Source organism: Diabrotica undecimpunctata, chromosome 8, assembly GCF_040954645.1.
Source record: "Diabrotica undecimpunctata isolate CICGRU chromosome 8, icDiaUnde3, whole genome shotgun sequence".
NCBI classification, from domain to species: domain Eukaryota; kingdom Metazoa; phylum Arthropoda; class Insecta; order Coleoptera; family Chrysomelidae; genus Diabrotica; species Diabrotica undecimpunctata.
The window spans coordinates 10,119,642-10,139,239 of NC_092810.1; the positions used below are offsets into that span (position 1 = coordinate 10,119,642).

The 19,598-nt window shown below is 32.0% G+C and overlaps 1 protein-coding gene across 1 annotated transcript in view; it reads left to right on the forward strand.

The window, feature by feature from the left end:
• Positions 1-773: 773 nt before the first annotated feature.
• ss (aryl hydrocarbon receptor spineless) overlaps positions 774-19,598 on the forward strand; it is a 400,860-nt gene continuing 382,035 nt past the window's right edge. Inside the window, exon 1 of the mRNA XM_072542458.1 lies at positions 774-939. Within this exon, the coding sequence (XP_072398559.1) occupies positions 884-939 (56 nt within the window). The 5' untranslated portion in view covers positions 774-883. The remainder of the gene's footprint in view (positions 940-19,598) is intronic.

Genomic DNA, 19,598 nt, shown 5'->3' on the forward strand with positions numbered 1-19,598 from the left:
TATTTTCTACATTTTTATTTGCATATTGGCCGAAGTCTAGTGATTATTCAATATCTAAAAGCAATAAACTACTTCTTTATACAAAATTTAATTGTTACGCTTTTCTATTGTTAATACTTTTTCTTTTTTTGGTAATAGACTTATAGGCTGATGCGATTTTGTAAAATAAAAAAAAAAAATAGATTTAAAACGAAATAAAAGCTCAAAAAATAAAAATTCTCTAATAAAAATTCATTCTTGAAAATTAGCAAATGTGTATGATTAATATCTACATTCAGAATGGTTGAGCGCTAATCTACCCTGTAACTGGATTATAAAATCAATTGTACTAAATTGCGCTTTGATCGGAGACAGTTTTTAAATCAAGAATTCAAGACATAATCGAACTAGGTACGACTGTCTGTCATAAATTTCTGCTCGGTATCGACACTAGCATAATAAATATAAATCCAGTATCCAGTACCGCATAGCAACTTCCCCGACGCCCCTGAGGGAAAACTTTTTCGCTTATATGGATTAACGAACGGGGAACTAATCCCCCTCTACAGAATTCGCCGAGGCCATGTTGTGACGTCACGACAACCCATTCGCCAACGGGGCGGTCCATCGGCGTAGAGAGATGCGCGCCGCACTGCTAAAGCCTCCTCAGTGCTCAGTATCCTCGTGACAGGACTGGATTGAAATTTGGTGTGGAGACTCGAGTGTAGTGGCAGTGTGCCCTGAGTGTGTATATATCGAACGTATTTTTTCTTCGGTCAAAACGGAATACTTAAGTGGAACTGTGCAGGGCCAATGTGCACCGGGTGCTATCGTAACTTTTGGAGGTGAAACCACGGGAGTGTTGGCGCCCACCCCCGTGGTCGTCACAACGTCTGCCGTCGCCATGAACCAGCTGGGCACCGTGTATGCCACCAAAAGACGCCGGCGGAATGGTAAAAGGTTAGTGCCAATGAATTCCCTTCTTCACTAAAACTCTATCTCTCTTTGTTAAGCAAAAGTTAAAAAGCTACACAATAAAGATGTACTGAAAGGAAAATTATTCAAGTATAACACTCTAGTTTTATCAAAAGCTCAGATAAAATTTTTATTTGTGATCACGGGACACGGGAAAGTTAAAACTGTATAATAAGGAGAATTTTCAGAAGCAAACTGCAACTGAATTTAAAACAGAATTAGCTGAGTTCTGTTCGCCAAAACCTTCTTTTTGCATTTTTAATTTTACCCTTTAAAACTCCACACAAATTTCTTTGATATAAGTAGATCTGTTTTTTTTACGATCTTCCATGATTTTTAGGATAAATCTTTAGTTGTTTTTGCTGTTTTTGGTTTTAGAAATCGGATAATCGTTAGAAACTTTTTAAATCCTATTATTTATGTTGATATTTTAGAGAAAAGTGTGAAATGTAGAATAATTGTTTATATATTGTCACATTTTTTTCATTTATAATTCGCCTTCTCTCTTCAATCCTGGAAAATTGTATTTCATGATTTTCTATGTACTTTTTTTAACATATTCTAAGATTTAGCAATTTTGGACTTCATTATATTTTGTATTCTTCACTTTTCTAAAGCTCGATTTTAAGATGAATCTCAAAACTCTAAATATTAGGTAGTAGTTATGGCTAAATATAAATAGGATTTGTGGTGTTTTTCTTTTCAACTTCAAACCAATTGTGGAAAACTTTGTATCTCCCTAGCTTCCTGTTTGTTAGTCCTTTTGTCCTTCTGTTCTATTTATTTTCTTTATCAATATATATCAATGCTTATGTCTTGATCTATTTCAAGCATTCGAGTCCTTTTCCGTATAACTAATTACTCTTATGACATTAGGTTTATGACATGTGTCCTTCCTAATATTTCAAGGAAGAGGTGGATTCCAAAAGGTCTTAAGTAAAAAAAGTAAATTTTTCAGGAACAAATTTTTTCTATGTTTAAGAATATAATTAAATTTTTTGGAATATGTATATAGTCATGTAATTTGCAGGTTCATTTGAAATTCTTGTTTCAAGACAATTGAAAGTAAGATTTGAACACAAAATCATGGCTTTTAAGAAGTTAAACATTTGGTTTTTTTTATCAAAACTACCTTAAGTCAGTAACTTAGCACTTTTGGAAAATTCATGTGAGAGACAACTTCATATTATTATTCATTTGTAAGTTTATTGATAATCACAGTATGTCTTTAAGATGTCAGCAAAGGTTTAATATGCCATAAATTCATAATCTATATTTTCAAAACATTTAATGATTTACCAATTGCTTCTATTTCCTGGTTTTACAAATTTAATTCAACCTTATGGAAATCAAAATGTTTCTTAAAGGGTTTCTCTGAATATACTGCTCGTGAAATACTTTGCAGTGATTATCTTTGGCAGTTAAATGAAAATATGATTCTAGTTATTAATTAGATTGGAATAATATTGATAATATGCAGTGTCTATGTATACCTATACGGGTACCATTTTCCAATTTGTCTAGAATACAAAAATGTCAGCAATGAAAACAGATTATCTCAATATAGTATTTTCTGTTTCAAATTTTTTTATTTTATGGTGAAGTTTTTTTATAAAACTTTATAATAATAATAATAATAATTAGGTACATGACGTAATTGGCCATTTTACTCCTTCCCCTTTTCTCCATGGCTTTAATCCTCCGATTTGTGACATTGAGTCTTGTTAGATCATCTTTTAAATCCATTTCCCACCTTGTTTTGGGTTGACCTGTTCTCTGTCGTCCTCCTATTGTACTTGACAGTAGCATTTTCGGTAGTCTATCCTCTGTATATGTCCTAGCCATCTTAGTCTTTGGGTTCTTATTGCTCCTAGTATGCTGAGCTCCCCATATAACTCACTCAGATCTTTAATTGTCCTTCTGATCTAAATGACGTTCTTTATTTTCCTCGAAATATTTTCCTTAGTACTTTTCGTTCCCATATCTGCACCATTTCTTGTTGTTTCTTTAACCGTTCAGTATATTCTTAATTTGGCACCTCTTCATATGCATTTATTTCTTAGTAAAGTATTTAATGCATTAATGCACACTTGTTCTCTTTCATTAGTTTATTTCGAATTACTTCTTCTATATTTGTTTTTCGTGCTACAATTATTATTCCTAGATGTTCGAATCTCCCGACTTCCTCAAATTCATATATATTATTATTTGTTTGTAGTGTAAATACTTTTCTCTTACATATTCTTGGTCTGACTAGTAATACCTACATAAAAAGAAGAAGACGACTTTAATTGCTTTTTTCTTATGATCTTTAGTATTGTAATGAAACAAATTTTAGATTTTATATAAAAGACGCCCACTGTTTATTTTTGTTAGTGGAATTTAATATTTTGGCGAATCATCTATTTTTAAGGTTTATTAGGGATTATTAGGGATTTTAAATGCCTCTCTTCTCGCATTAAACCTTTTATATTACTTTTTAAAGTTAAAATTGACACTTTTGCTATACAAATTATTATCCAAATGAAATATTACTCCAATAATCCTATTTGATTACTCGAATCAAAACTATTTTTACTTTACGGATATTACAGCGAAGATTGTAAACATCAATGTCTTCGGTGAACCTTGGTTATCATAGGTAATACATATTTTGGCAGAATTTATATATTTTTCAGACACTTTTGAGCTCAAAAATCTATTGCTAGCGACTCTGCTTAAAATATATTTTTTTAAGTATTTCCGAAGGATGTTGGTAGTCGAGTAAGGTGAAAATCATTACTCCTGAGTGCTATGCGAGTGTACTCCTCATGGTACTTCTGGGTTGAGGTTAGTGCTCCATTTAGCGTTTTGTAGTTGTGGCATTTCAACTTCCTTTAGTCCTTCTATGAATACCTCGATACTAATTTGTTCCAGAAAATCTTTAGGCTTTCAAATCTTGCAGGTTTTTTTTGTTTTGATATCAAATTTTCAGTTAACTTTGGTGGGAAAACTTGTTTTAGATGCTGCTGGCTATATCTTGTCCCTTTAGATTGAACAAAAGAGGTATAACTGAGTAACTACCCATTCTTTTATCATTCCATTTGCTCTAGTCGCACCTTCGAATTGAAAAGGATAAAAATAAAATTGACGGTTTAGGTTTGAGTTCGTTACAGCAAGCCACCATTTGCTGATATGCACATTTCTGCGTCTTGCTTTTATCAGTGCGAACATGCAAGGGCCAAGTTTCCCATACTGTTTAATCATCTAACGTGGGTAGTTTTAAAATGTTGTTAGTTCTTATTATGCCCAGTTCAACTATGAAAGATAAGGGAGCTGTTTGTTCAGATTCGACATTATTTACTGAAACGATATTAGATATAGAAGCTTGGTTACCAATTTTCCTTTTTTTTTCCTTATATGACGCATCAACCACGCAGGGTTATTAGCGTGTATGGATTGTGATACAGAGTTAGAACTTAACAATAGAATATTAACTATAGCAATACATAAATAGAAATAAACCTAGATCTATACACAGTAAAATATTAGATTTTTGATATTAGCTTGCAGTCTTTGAGAAAGGCGAAAATATTTTTAGTATTACTGTGTTTTCCAAGAGCACTATTTAATGTTGATGGTATGTTATACATTTTGCGTTGCACATCATACTTGGGGCACTGCAATAAACAATGTTTTACCGTTAAGACACTTTTACACATGTCACACACAGGTTTATCAGTACGTTTTAGTAGATAGTCGTGTGTTAACCGAGTATGGCCAATCCGGAGGCGAGTGAAGGTTACTTGTTGTCTTCTATTGTTAAATTTTGGGAATTTTTTATGATTCTTATCAACTTCGTACAGCTTGGTTGGGGAGTTCTTCCATGTTTCCTGCCATATTGAATTAATCCTTTCTTTAAAGAATGCTTTCAGATCGGTGTGAAAAACTTTCGTATTCTCTTCTGCGTTTGGGTTAGTAGGTGCATTTTTTGCTATTTTATCTACAACCTCGTTTCCTTCGATTCCAGTATGTGACGGTACCCATATAAAATTAACTTTAATGTTTATATTTTCTGCATGTTTTAGTTCCTTTTTAATGAGAAGGAGTAGTGGATGATTACAGTAGACTTGGTTTAATGCCGTTATTGAGCTGAGAGAATCTGTAATAATGATATTTCTCTTTTTATTTTTGTTAACTATCAGAACTAGTGCTTTTAGTATCGCATACAGTTCAGCTGAGAACGTTGTTGTATATGAAGGTCATTTGTAAGCTTCTGTATAATCTGATGAGTAGATTGAGTAGAGTAGATGGTAGAAACAGATACCATATTTGCTTAATATTTTTAGAAATTCTTGATTAATTTGACTTGCTGGCGTTTCTGATTTGTTTAGGCGCAATAAGTTGGTATCAGTAGAGGAAAGTCGAATTATCCAAGGAGGAGGGGTTTGAATTGAGGAGATATCGTAGGTGTCTGGAAAATGGATACCTATTGTTAACAAGTAGGTATGTAGGCGGTAATAGAAAGGGTGATCAGTTCGATTTGAAGTTTGGAAACAACTTTTGAAGCGGTCAGCGAATACGTTGTGTATAACAGGATTATCTTGATTAGACGATACTGCTGCGGCATAAGAAAGACTTAGATATTGCCTTCTAAATGCGAGTGGAATCTCTCCAGTTTCCCAGTATAGAGTTTATATTGGACTTGTGTAGTGTGCTCCTAAGGAAATTCGTAGGCCTGTATTTTGAATAACATCTATTGTTTTTAAGTACGATTTTTTGGAGGAGTTGTAAACAATTGAGCCGTAGAATTTTCCTTTTTAAATGAATTATTTGACTTTCTTAATTAGACTTTTAATCGTTTTGCTGTTATTCTAGTTTATTTTCTGAATAGTTTTGTTATTTGTCTAATATGGTTAATCTACCAGTAATTTTAATTACCTCTTCTTTTGAATTTGGGATAAACTATTTATGATTTCTACCTCTACTTTTCTACGCCTCTATGTTTTGTCTTCCTCTTCTTGTTTACGTCTCTTCTCTTATTCTTTTTGTTTACGCTTTCCCTTTTTCTCTTTCTTTTTTGTCTACTCCTCTTTTCTTTCTATTCCCCTTCTTGTCTACGCCTCTCTTTTTTCTCTTCTTGTCTAGGCTTTTCTCATCTTGCCTACGCTTTACCTTTTTCTCTTCCATTGTTAAAAACCAAATAGGGTATCCGGACGTATCAATTTCTTTATTAAATTCAGTTGACCTTTTATTAACCATTTAAAATTACTTAATAATTAAATAAATTACTTTATTTTTACACAGCAACTATATTAGAATACTTAATATAATACTTAACTGAAACTCAACGACAACTATTTAAAAACTTAAATACTACTGTTATTCGAACTATCAACTTTCTGTGTTTATATACATTTCTGATATTTCATACTTAACAAGCCATTTCGGGACTTTTCAATGACTTCTAGAACATTCTCGATTTTTCCTACTTCTTCTTTTTCATCTAGGGACTTTATCTATATAAAATCAATCTTACGAAACTGTCGAAACAATACGTTTTTGTCTATTTGATGGAATTACGATATCTCTTATTAATCAATATATATGGACTATTTTATTTCTTATACTTTTTTCTTTAGTGTCGTTGCTATCATACCAAATTCTCGTTAATACTGGATATTTCTCATTAATTAATACTAATTGCAATCCATATCTAAATCGTCCTCATCCTCTAAATCATTTCCTATATTAATTATCACCGTTTCAATATTTTCCTGCAAATTGTCCACCGCAAACATTTTTTCTTCTACTTTCTTGACATGGTTGACATAATTATGCTACTGCTTTTTAGATATGCGATGGTAAGCTTCTTTATCAACCGTTCTACCGTTTTTTCTTTAAAATCGATGTTGTTTGAAGCCACATACCTTTTCAGTTGACCACACTATCTCAATCAGGTTCAGCTCGTAATGGTAAAGGCGGCAGTCTCAAAATCTTAACGCCATATTTTTCCGCAATTGTTTCAATTTTGTACTTGTCGTACTCGTCTCTAAATGCAGCCGCAGTACCCAGTAATTCACTTTTTAGGTAATCTTCCTAAAAGAAAATGTTTTATTCGATTAGCCAATCCTTGATTTGCCTTTTGTCCCACAATTTTTTTGAAAAATCAAATATGACGCATTATCCAAAACGACAACGTTTTCTTTAAAATTTCGACAAGTTTGGAATTAACATCTTCTCAAACCATTCTTCATACAGATCCCCGTCCACTTCGTCGTGGTAATCAGCGGTTCCCTTCTTGGCTAAGAAAGTTAATTGGACCCATGCCAAAAACCAGTTTAACTTCCAGCATAAAGAAGAACAAACCGAGGACCCCTTTGGGTTGGAGCTTTCAATCCAGTAAAGAACCCTTTTATGAAGGCATCTCGTGGATTCTTGATCGTTGTGTCCCTCAATTCCTTTTTGACTGAAGCACCGACATTAGTCCAAGAGTCAACGGTATAAGGAAGGTTTAGATTATTCTTTTTCCTCAATGTTTTTATTTGACTGAGGTACTTGTGTCTCCAGGATACAGTAGCTATTATTATGATGTGGGTCTTCATTTCCCGAGTAATATCTTTATTTTGGCCTCGTCAATTTCGATTTCAGCAGACCCAGAATATCTGAATTTGGTAAAATCTTCAACAATATGGTCGCCACCAACTGTCGAAAATAGGAATAATAGGTCACTATTAGAAGTCCCGTATCAATATATGTCAATCATTGAACTTTTCAATCATTTAATCAAATTGGAGCGAGTATATACCTGAACCTAAATATATATAACCATAGGAACTTGTTAAATCAAGGTTTATTCTTAATTATTATGATAATAAAACTGTGTAAATGTCATAAATGTAGTCGATATACAAGATCCATTAATTTGTCATTATTATAAGGTATATTGTATTTTGATTTATTATAGAGCAATATCAGTAAGTAATTTACGAATATTTGTAGAACAATATAGTGCGTTAAAAAAAGATCGGACATTGACCTTATTGTAATTACATTGTATTTGTTAGTAATCTTCTTCTTTTTTAAATTTATTTTATATGAAATGTATTTCACAGTTCATTGCTCTATGGCCTTTGTTGTAAGTTATGCTTTCACCCAAATTTCAGGTTTTTCATATTAACTACATCTTGTTTTTATTCATAATTTTTTTCTTAGATATTTTTTGGATCAATTTTTATTTTATCTTTATTTTTATATTTTTTACATAGACCTGAAATTCTTATTTTAAAGCCTCCAATATTATATTTATTATGTCGTACTTCTTGAATTTCATATCTTGTTTCATCTTAATATTTAAACTTAAAATTTACAAAGATCCACATAGACCTAGGCAAAATGGTTTAGGAAATCTCAAATCTAAAGTTGAAAAAGCCATTCAATAATCAAAAGTATGAGAATCTTTAAGACCAGACGAAATTCCTGTTGAATTGGTAAAGCTTCTCGATAACAGAAATATATCTGTTCTAACAGCGTTCTCCAAGTACTCCAGTCACTGTGGAGGAAAAGAGGTCAATACCTCTAAATTTTTTATAACTAAATCGATTTTGATAAAAATTTGGAATTGGGCTTATCTTACCTCCCTCTTCAAAAGTTATATATGCGCTAGGTGAGCTTTTTATTTTTAAGGGGTGAAATCACCCCTTATTGAAAATAATGAAAAAAATTTATATTAAAGCATTTTATGGATTTAAATCGTGTTAAATTAGGTAATTGAAATATTGTCAGTTATAATAATGCATATTGTGTACATTCTCAACCCTTAAATAATCTTAAAAACCACCCCTTTTAATAAAAATAATTGTAAAAAATCGTTTAACAGGTTCAAACGCTTTTGTAGTGCATTTATATCATCTACAATGTAATTATCTGCTTATATAAAATAATTTTGGTTGATTGCAACACTTCAACCCTTAAAAACTACCCCCTATGTCAAAATATATAAAAAAGTCTTTTTAAACAACTTCAAAAGTTTTTAATGTACATTTATATTCAAAAATTCCTTTCTTATCAATAAAATATTTTTTGATTGGTTGCTTATTTTCAACCCTTAAAAACCACCTCTATGCTCTCGAAACAAATTCCCCTTTGGTAAATGTCTAAATAAAAAAATTAAGTATAGGTACTCATGATGTTTTTATTGCAAAAAATTATGCATGAAAATACTTTACATTAGAAAGTATACAAAAAATATTTACAAAAATAAAAATTATTTACAATATATCAAATTATTCATTGTCTGAAACGTCATTCTCGTCGTGTTCAAACTCCACCTCTTCGTCTATTGCAGGACAGTTTTGACAATTGTCGCCAGAGCATGTTCCACACGTAGCATTGCAAAATAGACCTAGTCTACGACAGCCACACGCTGAGCCGCAACCCTTTTTGCAATTGCAAAAAATCAGTTTCAATAGTTCTGGTGCAGGTGAACTTTTCATTTTTATTGGTTTTAAAATATCACTCTTGAACCATCCCCAATCCGTTATATCAATCTCTTTGTTTCCAAGCCATATCTGAGTTTGTAAATAAACTCTTTTGATATGCTCATCCAGGGCACTTACAGTTGGTACAAGAGATGATAATTTAATGAGTGTTAGTGTGTCTGTTACCAGTTTTTCGAATATACTTGAATAAAGCATTTATATATATACAGAAAATAAGTTGATGCTCCAAAATATAAATAACATGCTCCAAATTTTTTTTAGAATAACTCCGTTAATTTTTAAGCTACAGTGTCTATTAAAAAAATATTTTGAAGGTAATTTCAAAAGCTACAAGACTAAGTAGATTAAAATATGTTAAAATTCTTTCTTTTTAAATAGTAAAGGGCCAAAGTGCTGATTACAGGTGTGTCAGCCGCTTATCTCAAACTTCAATTGGCTATATCTCTAATATTTTTCGAGCTACAACAAAAATAAAAAAATCAAAATTTTTGTTAAGAAAAAAACTACATTTTGGTATAGAACCATTTTTACGTATCTCTTATAGTTTTAGATTTATTTTGAAAAAATATAAATTTTTAGATAATTAAAAAAAAAGATTTTTTTAATTTAAACATGATTTTTTCAAAAAATACGCATTTTAAACAGGCTAAACTTTTAAAACTTATAAATAACACTAAAAAAAAATGAATTGTAGAAGATATACGTTTAATTTCAATTGTGATCGAAATAGTGTTACTTATACTGCTCGTTTTTTTTAATCTTTAGAGTAATTCAAATTCTTTGTTTCGCTTTGTTTTAATCGAAATGGCTTTTAACATAGCTCATTTTAAAGGTTTTTTCTAGCTCTTTAAAAAGTGTTGTATGAGTTTTTATCGAAAAAGATGTCCATTTTCCGATATTTGATGTTAAATGCATCGAGTATAGTATCCCAAAAATAAAAAGTCATCTTCAAACAATTATAAATCGCTTAATATTGTACTTATAAAACTTAATAAAAAAACAATCTCTTTGTTTTTTTATAGGCTTTATTTTTGTTCATTATAGATTTTTCAATAAAACGCTTTGTTTTTGAGTTATTCGTACAAAATCATTGGAAAACATGTTTTTTTTTGCGAAAAGTTTACTTTTTCAAGTGGATATAACTCAAAAAGTATTGATGTAGCGAAAAAAATTTATATGACATTTTTTGTTTAAAATTTGATTCGCTATCAATTCCCGGGGATATTTTGAGTGTAAAAAGTTTAACACCCTAGATGGGGTGCCAACCACCCCAGGGGTAGAAGCACACATCGGCACCATATAACTTATGTTTGTTGAGTAATTTACTACCCACTGTAAAAATTTCAGATAAATCGGTGCAGTTATAAAAAAATTAAAGGGAAAATGCCACAGTAACTGGACTAAAGCAGGTACATTGACCGATGACTGGCATATCTTTATTGCACTAAAAACACTAATCCAAGCAAGAAAGCGATTCCGATTAATTATTTTGATGAGTCACATTCTGCCAAAAACACTTCTCAAGATACTGCTGAATAGAATAAGCGCTTTATGATAGAATATATTTCTTCTGAATGTGTTCCGTTTTTATTAGTTCGTTCATATCTTTTCTTTGTCCTCTGCTAATACTACATATTTCTTTTTGTGGTCCATGGAAATCATGTTCCATCTGTTTTAAGAAGCTCTGAAAGTTTTCCTTTAATCGTATTAGACAAATAAGGTCTAATACGTTTCATTTCTGATTTGTTTAGAGTGGTTTTATGTCTGTTATGTTTGTCGTGTTCTGTATTGTAAAAAGGCTTTCTTCTTTTTTTCACACTTTGTCTTCACTTCCTCTCCAAACCATGATGTTTTCTTTTTGATATGTTAGTGTTCGTTACTTTCTTCTCCAAGTGAGTCTGTTGCTACGTTAATTATGTTATTTTTGAGTTTTTTCAAGCTTTTCTAGATCGTTTACTTATCGCTTTCTTATATTTCATTCCCAACAATTTTCTCTTTCATTAATTTTAGGATCTATATAAAATAGTTTATGAAGGAGTGTGATTAAGTGGATAGTTTTCCCGCGGTATACGAATGTATGTTGTGATTTTTGGTAATCTATACGCTTGTAAAATATTGTAGTGTCTTAAACCAGATAACCAGAAAATAGTAGTCATTCTCTGCGTGCCGTCTAACGACCTTCCGTGTTTCCAAAATCGCTTACGTCACATTTCGACCAGACCAAACACTCTTTCTTGGTACAGAAAGAGCCTACAGGTTGTGTGTTACAGTACATAGACACGCATTCGCATCCGTATACACGCAAATTCAAATTCTATCACATTTACGATTACAATATTCATGCTACGATGCCATGATCGCCATGCTTCCGAATGAAAATAGATGTTCATGGCAATTAGTAACCAATTAGACAACAATGTGCTCATTTTGCAATAACTGGTGCATTGTTTTTACGTTGGATAGGTGTAAATAGTGCGATCATTCGCGCTAATACTGATTTTTATGCATATTTGAAATTGACATGCAAGATACTTATTAACAATTCTTTATATTGAATCGAACTAGCATGTATTATATGTTATATTATATTGTATAATAAATGTTTATGGACGACTTGATAATTATTAAGAATTTCCTATTTTTCGGATCTTTTTATTTACTTTCTCTATACGATACGGACAATTGAAGATGCAGTTAATGTGAGCATATATCTTGAAGCTCCTGAAACTTGTTTTCATGAGAATATATACATCAGCTCAAATATGCCCTACAGACCCAATGTATCAATGGTTTTCTACTATTTCTTCCTATCTTGTGTTAGGTTTTTCCAGTTTTGTACTCCTACCAATTACAAGTCTTCTTTTACCGATGCCTTTTGCAATTTTTTTCGTGGTCGTTCCCTTTTCCTTTTTTTGTCAGCTTTAGTGTTTATTAATCATTTCCTTCCTTCCTGCATTCTAGCTACTTGTTCGAGCCATCTAAGTCTTTGAACTTTTGAAATTTTTTGTTGTCCATATATTTGCTAGGATAAACTAAGATTTTGTCAAGAATACATAATGAAACTATTCGACGATGATAGGATGATACAAGAAGAACTACAGGAACAAAGAGGGCCGAAAATAATATTGTGCGAATTAGAACAGGCAATTAGAAATGCAGACCCCAAAATCAGTAGGCCCAGATCAGATACCCATTAAGCTAATTAAATGCATTGACGAAGAAACACTGCATATACTTTTAGATCTGTTTAACAAAGTATATACAACAGAAGTAATACCCGAAGATTGGTTGCTGTCCACCTTTGTAACACGACCAAAATCAGTACATACGACAGAATGCTCCCAGTACAGAACAATTTCCTTAATAAGCCACACACTTAAGATATTTCTTAAAATAATACATAGAAGACTATACAAAAAATAGAAGAAGATATAGATGATACAGATGATAAAGACGACTAGATATGAACCAAGATCTCTATGTCTGCTTTATAGATTATCATAAGGCTTTTAATAGAGTAAGACATCAGAAACTCGTAAAACTGTTAAAAGAAAAGAATGTGGATAGTCGAGATATACGGGTTATTGTTAATATGTACTGGAATCAAAAAGCCAAGGTTAGAATCGTAAATGTCGATACAGAATTTATAGAAATCAATAGAGGTGTTAGACAGGGTTTTGTGCTGTTCCCATTGTTATTTAATCTGTACAGCGAAGCTTTTTTTAAGAAATTAATATCAGAGGAACAACAGGGTATGCCAATAAACGGAAAAATCTTGAACAACATAAGAATCGCAGACGACACCGCTGTTTTTGCAGACAGTCTAGAAGCACTGCAACGCTTAGTAAATAGATTACATCAAGTCAGTATAAAATATGGACTACAAATGAACGTTAAGAAAACCAAGAGCATGATTATTTCTAAGCAACATACAGTAGAAAGGCTAGATATCGAGGGAAAACAAGTAGAAAGAGTAAATAACTATAAATATTTCGGAACCTGGATAAATGAAAGCAATGACCAAGGTAGAGAAATAAGGACACGCATTGAAATTGCAAGACAAGCATTTATAAAAATGAAAGCAATGTTTGTTAATAGAGACCTTCCTCTGGAGCTGAGGATAAGAGCCTTAAGATAATACGTGTTCTCGATTTTGTTGTATGGAATGGAAAGCTGGACAATAAAAGTGGATAATATAAAGAAGTTGGAATCACTTGAGATGTGATGCTATAGACGGATTTTGAAAATACCATGGACCAAACGAGTTTCAAATGCAGAAGTGTTAAGAAGGCTACAAAAGGATTGCAAGATCATAAAGCACATCAAAACAAGAAAGCTGAAATATTTAGGCCACATTACCAGAGGTGCGAAATATGAGATATAAAGGCTCATAATGCAAGGTAAAATCATGGGTAAAAGTTCCATAGGAGACGAAGAATTTCCTGGCTCAGAAACCTAAGAGAGTGGTATAGTTGCAGCTGAGTAGATCTTTTCAGAGCAGCTGCCAATAAGGTACGGATAGCTGTGATGATAGCCAACCTCCGTTAAGAGAAGGAACTACAAGAAGAATAAATTTACATTATTTTATTACTTGTTTTTCTTCTCCAAATATGTCCAATCTTTGTACCTTCATATATTCGTCTGATTATTATCTTCGTTGGCCGGATAACCGTTGTATATATGCTTCTTTTTGTTCCTATAAAAATTATCTTTGATCTCAGCACCTTTTTATTTAGACTTCCAGTACTTTTACTACCTTAAGCAATTTTTTTTCGATTTCTTGAGTCTCTATTTCTTGATTTTCTAATTGTTAACAGTACTCCTAAATAATCGAACTGTCCAACTATATCAAAGATATATTTTTTGTCTGGGGCAGACACGTTCCAAAACTGTCGTTACTATTCATTATTTCCCATTATCTGTATATACTGTTCAAAGATGTTGGTGTGTTTGTCCTTATACCTTGTCCTGATGCCTTTGTTTCGCGCACCAGTCATAGGTCGCTGGTTTTTTCCTTGGAGAACAAGTTTGGTCCTTAGGGAAATATGTTCTGTTTTCTGGGTGGTCCTTCAAAAAAGTATAGAAAAGTGAACCTATTTCCCTAAGGACCACACTTGTTACCTAAGGGAAAAATCATAGACCTATGACTGGTACGTGAAACAAAGGCATCTGGACAAGGTGTAAAGACAAACACATCTGCATCTTCGTACATATACCTTGTTTTATTCTCATTTACTTCCAGCCTTCAAGGGCAAAAGAAGTGTGGGAAGAAGAAAAATATCGTGGCTTCGTAATCTACGTGAATGGTTCGGGTGTAGTTCGATTGAACTTTTTAGGCGAGCTGCTAACAAAGTCGCAGTGGCCATGATGATTTCCAATCTCCGCTAGGAGTGTCACGAGAAGAAGAAGAAGACTTCCAGCCTATACTCTCTGGCTTTTCCCTTGAGTCTTTTAACAATTTCTTTTGACTCTGTTGATTTTCTTATTATTAGGGCAAGGTCGTCCGCGTATGCTACAAATTGATATCTATGGTGGTAGATTGAGCCTTTCGTAGGCCTAGAGCTATGTTAAAGCTGTCGCACATATGATCTTCTATCATATCTTAACATTTGGTTTCATTCAGAAGGGATCTAAGGGATCTTTTATTCGGAAAAGAGTTAATCGTATTATTTTATCGGAAAAGTCAAAATATTTTAATGTGTCGAGCAATTGATGTCTGTTTATTTTGTTATATGCTTGTCGAAAATCAATAAATAATGTGTTTAGTGATATATTCAATTCATATGGGCTAGCCAGCATCTGTTCAGTTGTTAAAATTTGGTCTATTACTGATCTGTTTGCTCTAAATCCATCTTGCTATTCACCCAGGTTTTCTTCAATTTTGGCATCAACTATATTTCCAATCGATATAGCTAGAATTTTATACGTTGTGTCTTGTATTGCTATACCCCCGTAGTTTTTAAATTTTAACATTTCCTTTTTTGTGTATTGGACATAGCCTTCTCTCCACTATTTTGGCATTTGCTCTTTCGACCATACTTCACGTATTAACTCTGTGATTTCTTCGTGTAGGCTTTTGCCACCTACCTTTAAGAACTCTGCTATGATGCTATTTTCACCGGGTGCTTTATTATTTTTTAAACTTAAATTTATTATGTCTATTATTTCTCCTTTTGTTGGTATTTCATCATTGTTATTCCGGTTTATTATTTCTTCTAGTGCCTGCTGTGTTTAAAGGTATTGTTTTTCGTCGGTGATTAATACACTGTTAAAATATCTGGCCCATCTGTCTTCCATCTATTCCTCCTACTATATGTCCGTCCTTATCTTTATAATATTTCGGTGGAATTGTATATTGAATTCGTTCTCTTTTTATTTCTTGGTAGAAATTCTTGACTTTGTTATTTACAAAATCTTTTTAAACAACAAAAAACAAAATTTCTTTAGTCAGAAGTACACCTCTCCTTTGTTTTTCATTTCTTTGTCTGATATTAGTTCACAGCCAGCCAGTCTATTTTGCCTTACAGTCCCTACAGACTGTATACCATTCTTTGATAATTCTAACTGCAAGTTAGATTGTGCAATATAATTCTGGTGTTTCGGAATAATAATCTAGAGTAATAATCTCTGATAACCTTAGGACAACATTACCAACTGAACTATTCTGAATTAATGAGCTGAACCAATCTATTAAATGATAATGTCCTTTTTCTGTATAAATTTTAAATTAATACATCAAACCAGAGGTATCAAATAAAACAAAAATTTCGTATCCAAATTTTTTCGGTTATTTATACGGAACAATTTGCTCATTAAATAATTCATTCACTTTAGTGATCAACGGTCTTATCGTATATAATTTATCATAATCTGAAAATTCTAGATGGTTGTTTAGAGTTGTCGCTGATATTTAAATTTTTTTTTACTCTTAAATTGGTTTAGACTCATTGCCTCAGCTACTTATGTTTTCCTCGTGTTTGGATTCCAAAATATTCGTTTTATCGATAGTTTTTATATTGACATATAATATAACATGCCAATAAATTGTTCCATTTCAGTTTTATTCACTGCCAATAGTTTATTTGGATTTTCTTGGAAACCATATAAATTAGACTTCTCAAACAAAAAACTTGTCGACAAAACTACTTCCCATTTGTAAGATACTTGTAACTTTTTACTTCTAGAATTACATGAATCTTTGACTGCATATTCATATTTCTCACTATAAAGAATATCATCTCCCTCAGCTTGAGCGTTTATCCTAAAAAAATATTTATAGTACCAATGTAACTCGCTAGTAAGGTTTTTTATTTTTTATTTTAAACAATAAACCTACACCTAACCTACAAGATTAATCAGTTTATATGAATCTTACCAAAACTTATCAATTGCATATGAATTAATGATCTCAAAGTTCTATTAAAAAAATTATGAGAACATTATTGACTGAAAAGTTCTGACGCGAAAAGTTGATTTGATGTACTGATATGGGGAGTTGCGCGATCACTTTGATATAATCTGTCTTTGACTACACAATAAACACATGAAAATTACTTAAAAACACAAGATTAGTTTTCTAATTGAATTTACCGTCGGTGTTGTCTAAATGCAACTATGCAATATAGGGTTAAAGGGTTATATTATGACGATCAGCAGTAAGGACGTGAATTTAAGATGACCCTTCATCAATAGTTCTTAATATAATGAGTATCAATTAGGGTCAATCATTTGTAGTCATTCCTCTCTTTTTCACATACAATAGTATGTTAATTTAAGTACTGGTTTAGCTAGTGCTATATGTTATATATGTAGATATTGTTTGTAAAATAATTCGAAAGACAGCATATAAGTATTACATCTTTGCATGTTAGTCTTAGCATGAAATGATTAGCGATACATTGCTCCTATCATACTATCTACTTTTTTTCCTATTAACATAAATAGGTAATTAGTGCTTCAATCATTAAAAAAGTGTTAAGTTACATTTCCATAAAAAAAAAGTTCCTATTAACCGGAGAAGATATATTTTTTTTTCTGAAAAATACTTATTTATTTATGTTAATAATTGGTGGAAATGCGAAGTATCATTTCTACTGTTATTAAACTCTATTTACGTACTCAAGAATCTCCGGCTACATGGAATTGACAGAAAGACTTCATAGTCACTATTTTCCTTTGTAGGCAATTTTCTTCTTTTTGTGCGAGGCTTTTTGCTATTATTATAGATGAGACCGAACGGACAAGGAGTATCTAATGTGTTTTATATGACCTGCGTTTATAACGGTGTACAAAAGTGATGATATATACGTACATTTTTCAAAAGATCGAGTAATTGCCACCTTGGGCAGGTCTAAAAACTGGTTAACGTTACATAGATATAATTAAGATGACGGACTTTGCGTTTTTCTGGCTTCTTTGACTTGGGTGAATGCGGACTACTTTTCAAATGCATGTTTTTCTTAATATTTTTCGTTATAATATAACTACAATTCCAAAGTATGTTGTGTCAACAATGCTTAAGGTATGTGGTATACTTTTGAAGTGGTGTAGATGAATTCAAACTATTAATGACCTATAATCTACGCAAACGAGATATTGACGTTAAAAAGCTTATATAAACGGATTACTACCTGAGTTGTAGCTTTTACTTATGTACGCTATCGTAGGCTTTTTGTAAGTCTATATAAAGTACGTTAATTACTTGGTTAAGCGCTGGCTATTTTCCAGTCACTTGAGTTACATAAAAAATGTGATCTTTCGTAGACATTTCTTCCCTAAAGTCTTTTTTTCTTCGGCTTTCATATATCTTTATACCCTTCTTGAAACTGATTTTTAAAAATCTTTTCATACAATCTGCTAATTATGTTGCTTACCATTATTTCTCAATAGTATTTTGGTAAACATCACTAACAGGCTAAGGAATTAAAATGTAAATGAAGAAGGCCAAACAGATATTAAAATCCACAAGGAATCTACGTTCCTGTATTTGGCTGTATACCATATATTAAAAAAATTTATTAAAAATCCTTTGTAAAAGGTATATATTTTTAAAAACCCAACAGCCCGTTTGGGTTTTTAAAAATATATACCTTTTACAAAGGATTTTTAATAAATTTTTTTAATAAACAGATATTACTTTAACTGGATCAAAAGCAGCAGCGAATGATGGCATAGAAACAGAAATTTGTGTCCGTAAAAATTATTGGTTTGACGATGAATGCAAGAATGTAACGAAAGAAAAAAATGAAGCCTACAGAAAGATGCTTGCCCGACGAACTAGAACAATTGTAAAGAATTACAAAGAGAAGAGAAGAAAAGAGGATACACAGCAGAAAAAAACGAAACCAATTAAATAAGGAACTTAAATATATAGAAAACCTTAATAGAAATAAGGAGATAGAAGAGCTAGAACGAAGACACGATAGTTTTAATATGCATTAAAAATCAAGGAGTTTACATATACTTACAAGAAAAAACAGTTTGGTAGGTTAATAGACGAGAACAACAAACTTATTGTAGATAAAGAAGAACAGTTACAGACTTGGGCAAATTACATAAAAAATTTGTTTACGGATTATCGTCATATTTCTACGAACACTCTTGATCTGAATGGACCAAAAATATTGAAAATTGAGGTGATAAAAGATCAAACAAAAGATGGGAAAGCAACAGGATGCAATGAAATACCAGTAAAATTTTTAAAATTTTTTAACGAGAACAACCTGAATGTAGTATTGGAACTGTTTAATAAGATATACGATACTGGTCAAATTCCATCGGACTGGTTGAAATCTACATTTGTGTCCCTTCCCAAGAAATTGTATTCTAAGACGTGTAGTAAATATCGCCTTATAAGTTTAATGAGTCACACCCTTAAAGTATTCTTGCGTATTGTCCATTCCAGAATACGAGCAAAATTAGAACACAGCATAAGTAAAACACAGTTCGGTTTTAGATGCGGTTTTGGAACTCGTGAGTCGCTCTTTACAATACAAGTCTTGAATCAAAAATGGCTGGATCAACAGAAAGATGTTTACGCCTGTTTTATGGACTATGAGAAAGCATTCGATACTATCAAACATGACAAACTCATAGAAGTATTACATCTTACAGGACTTGACACTAAGGACATCTAGATTATAAAAAATCTATATTGGAATCAGC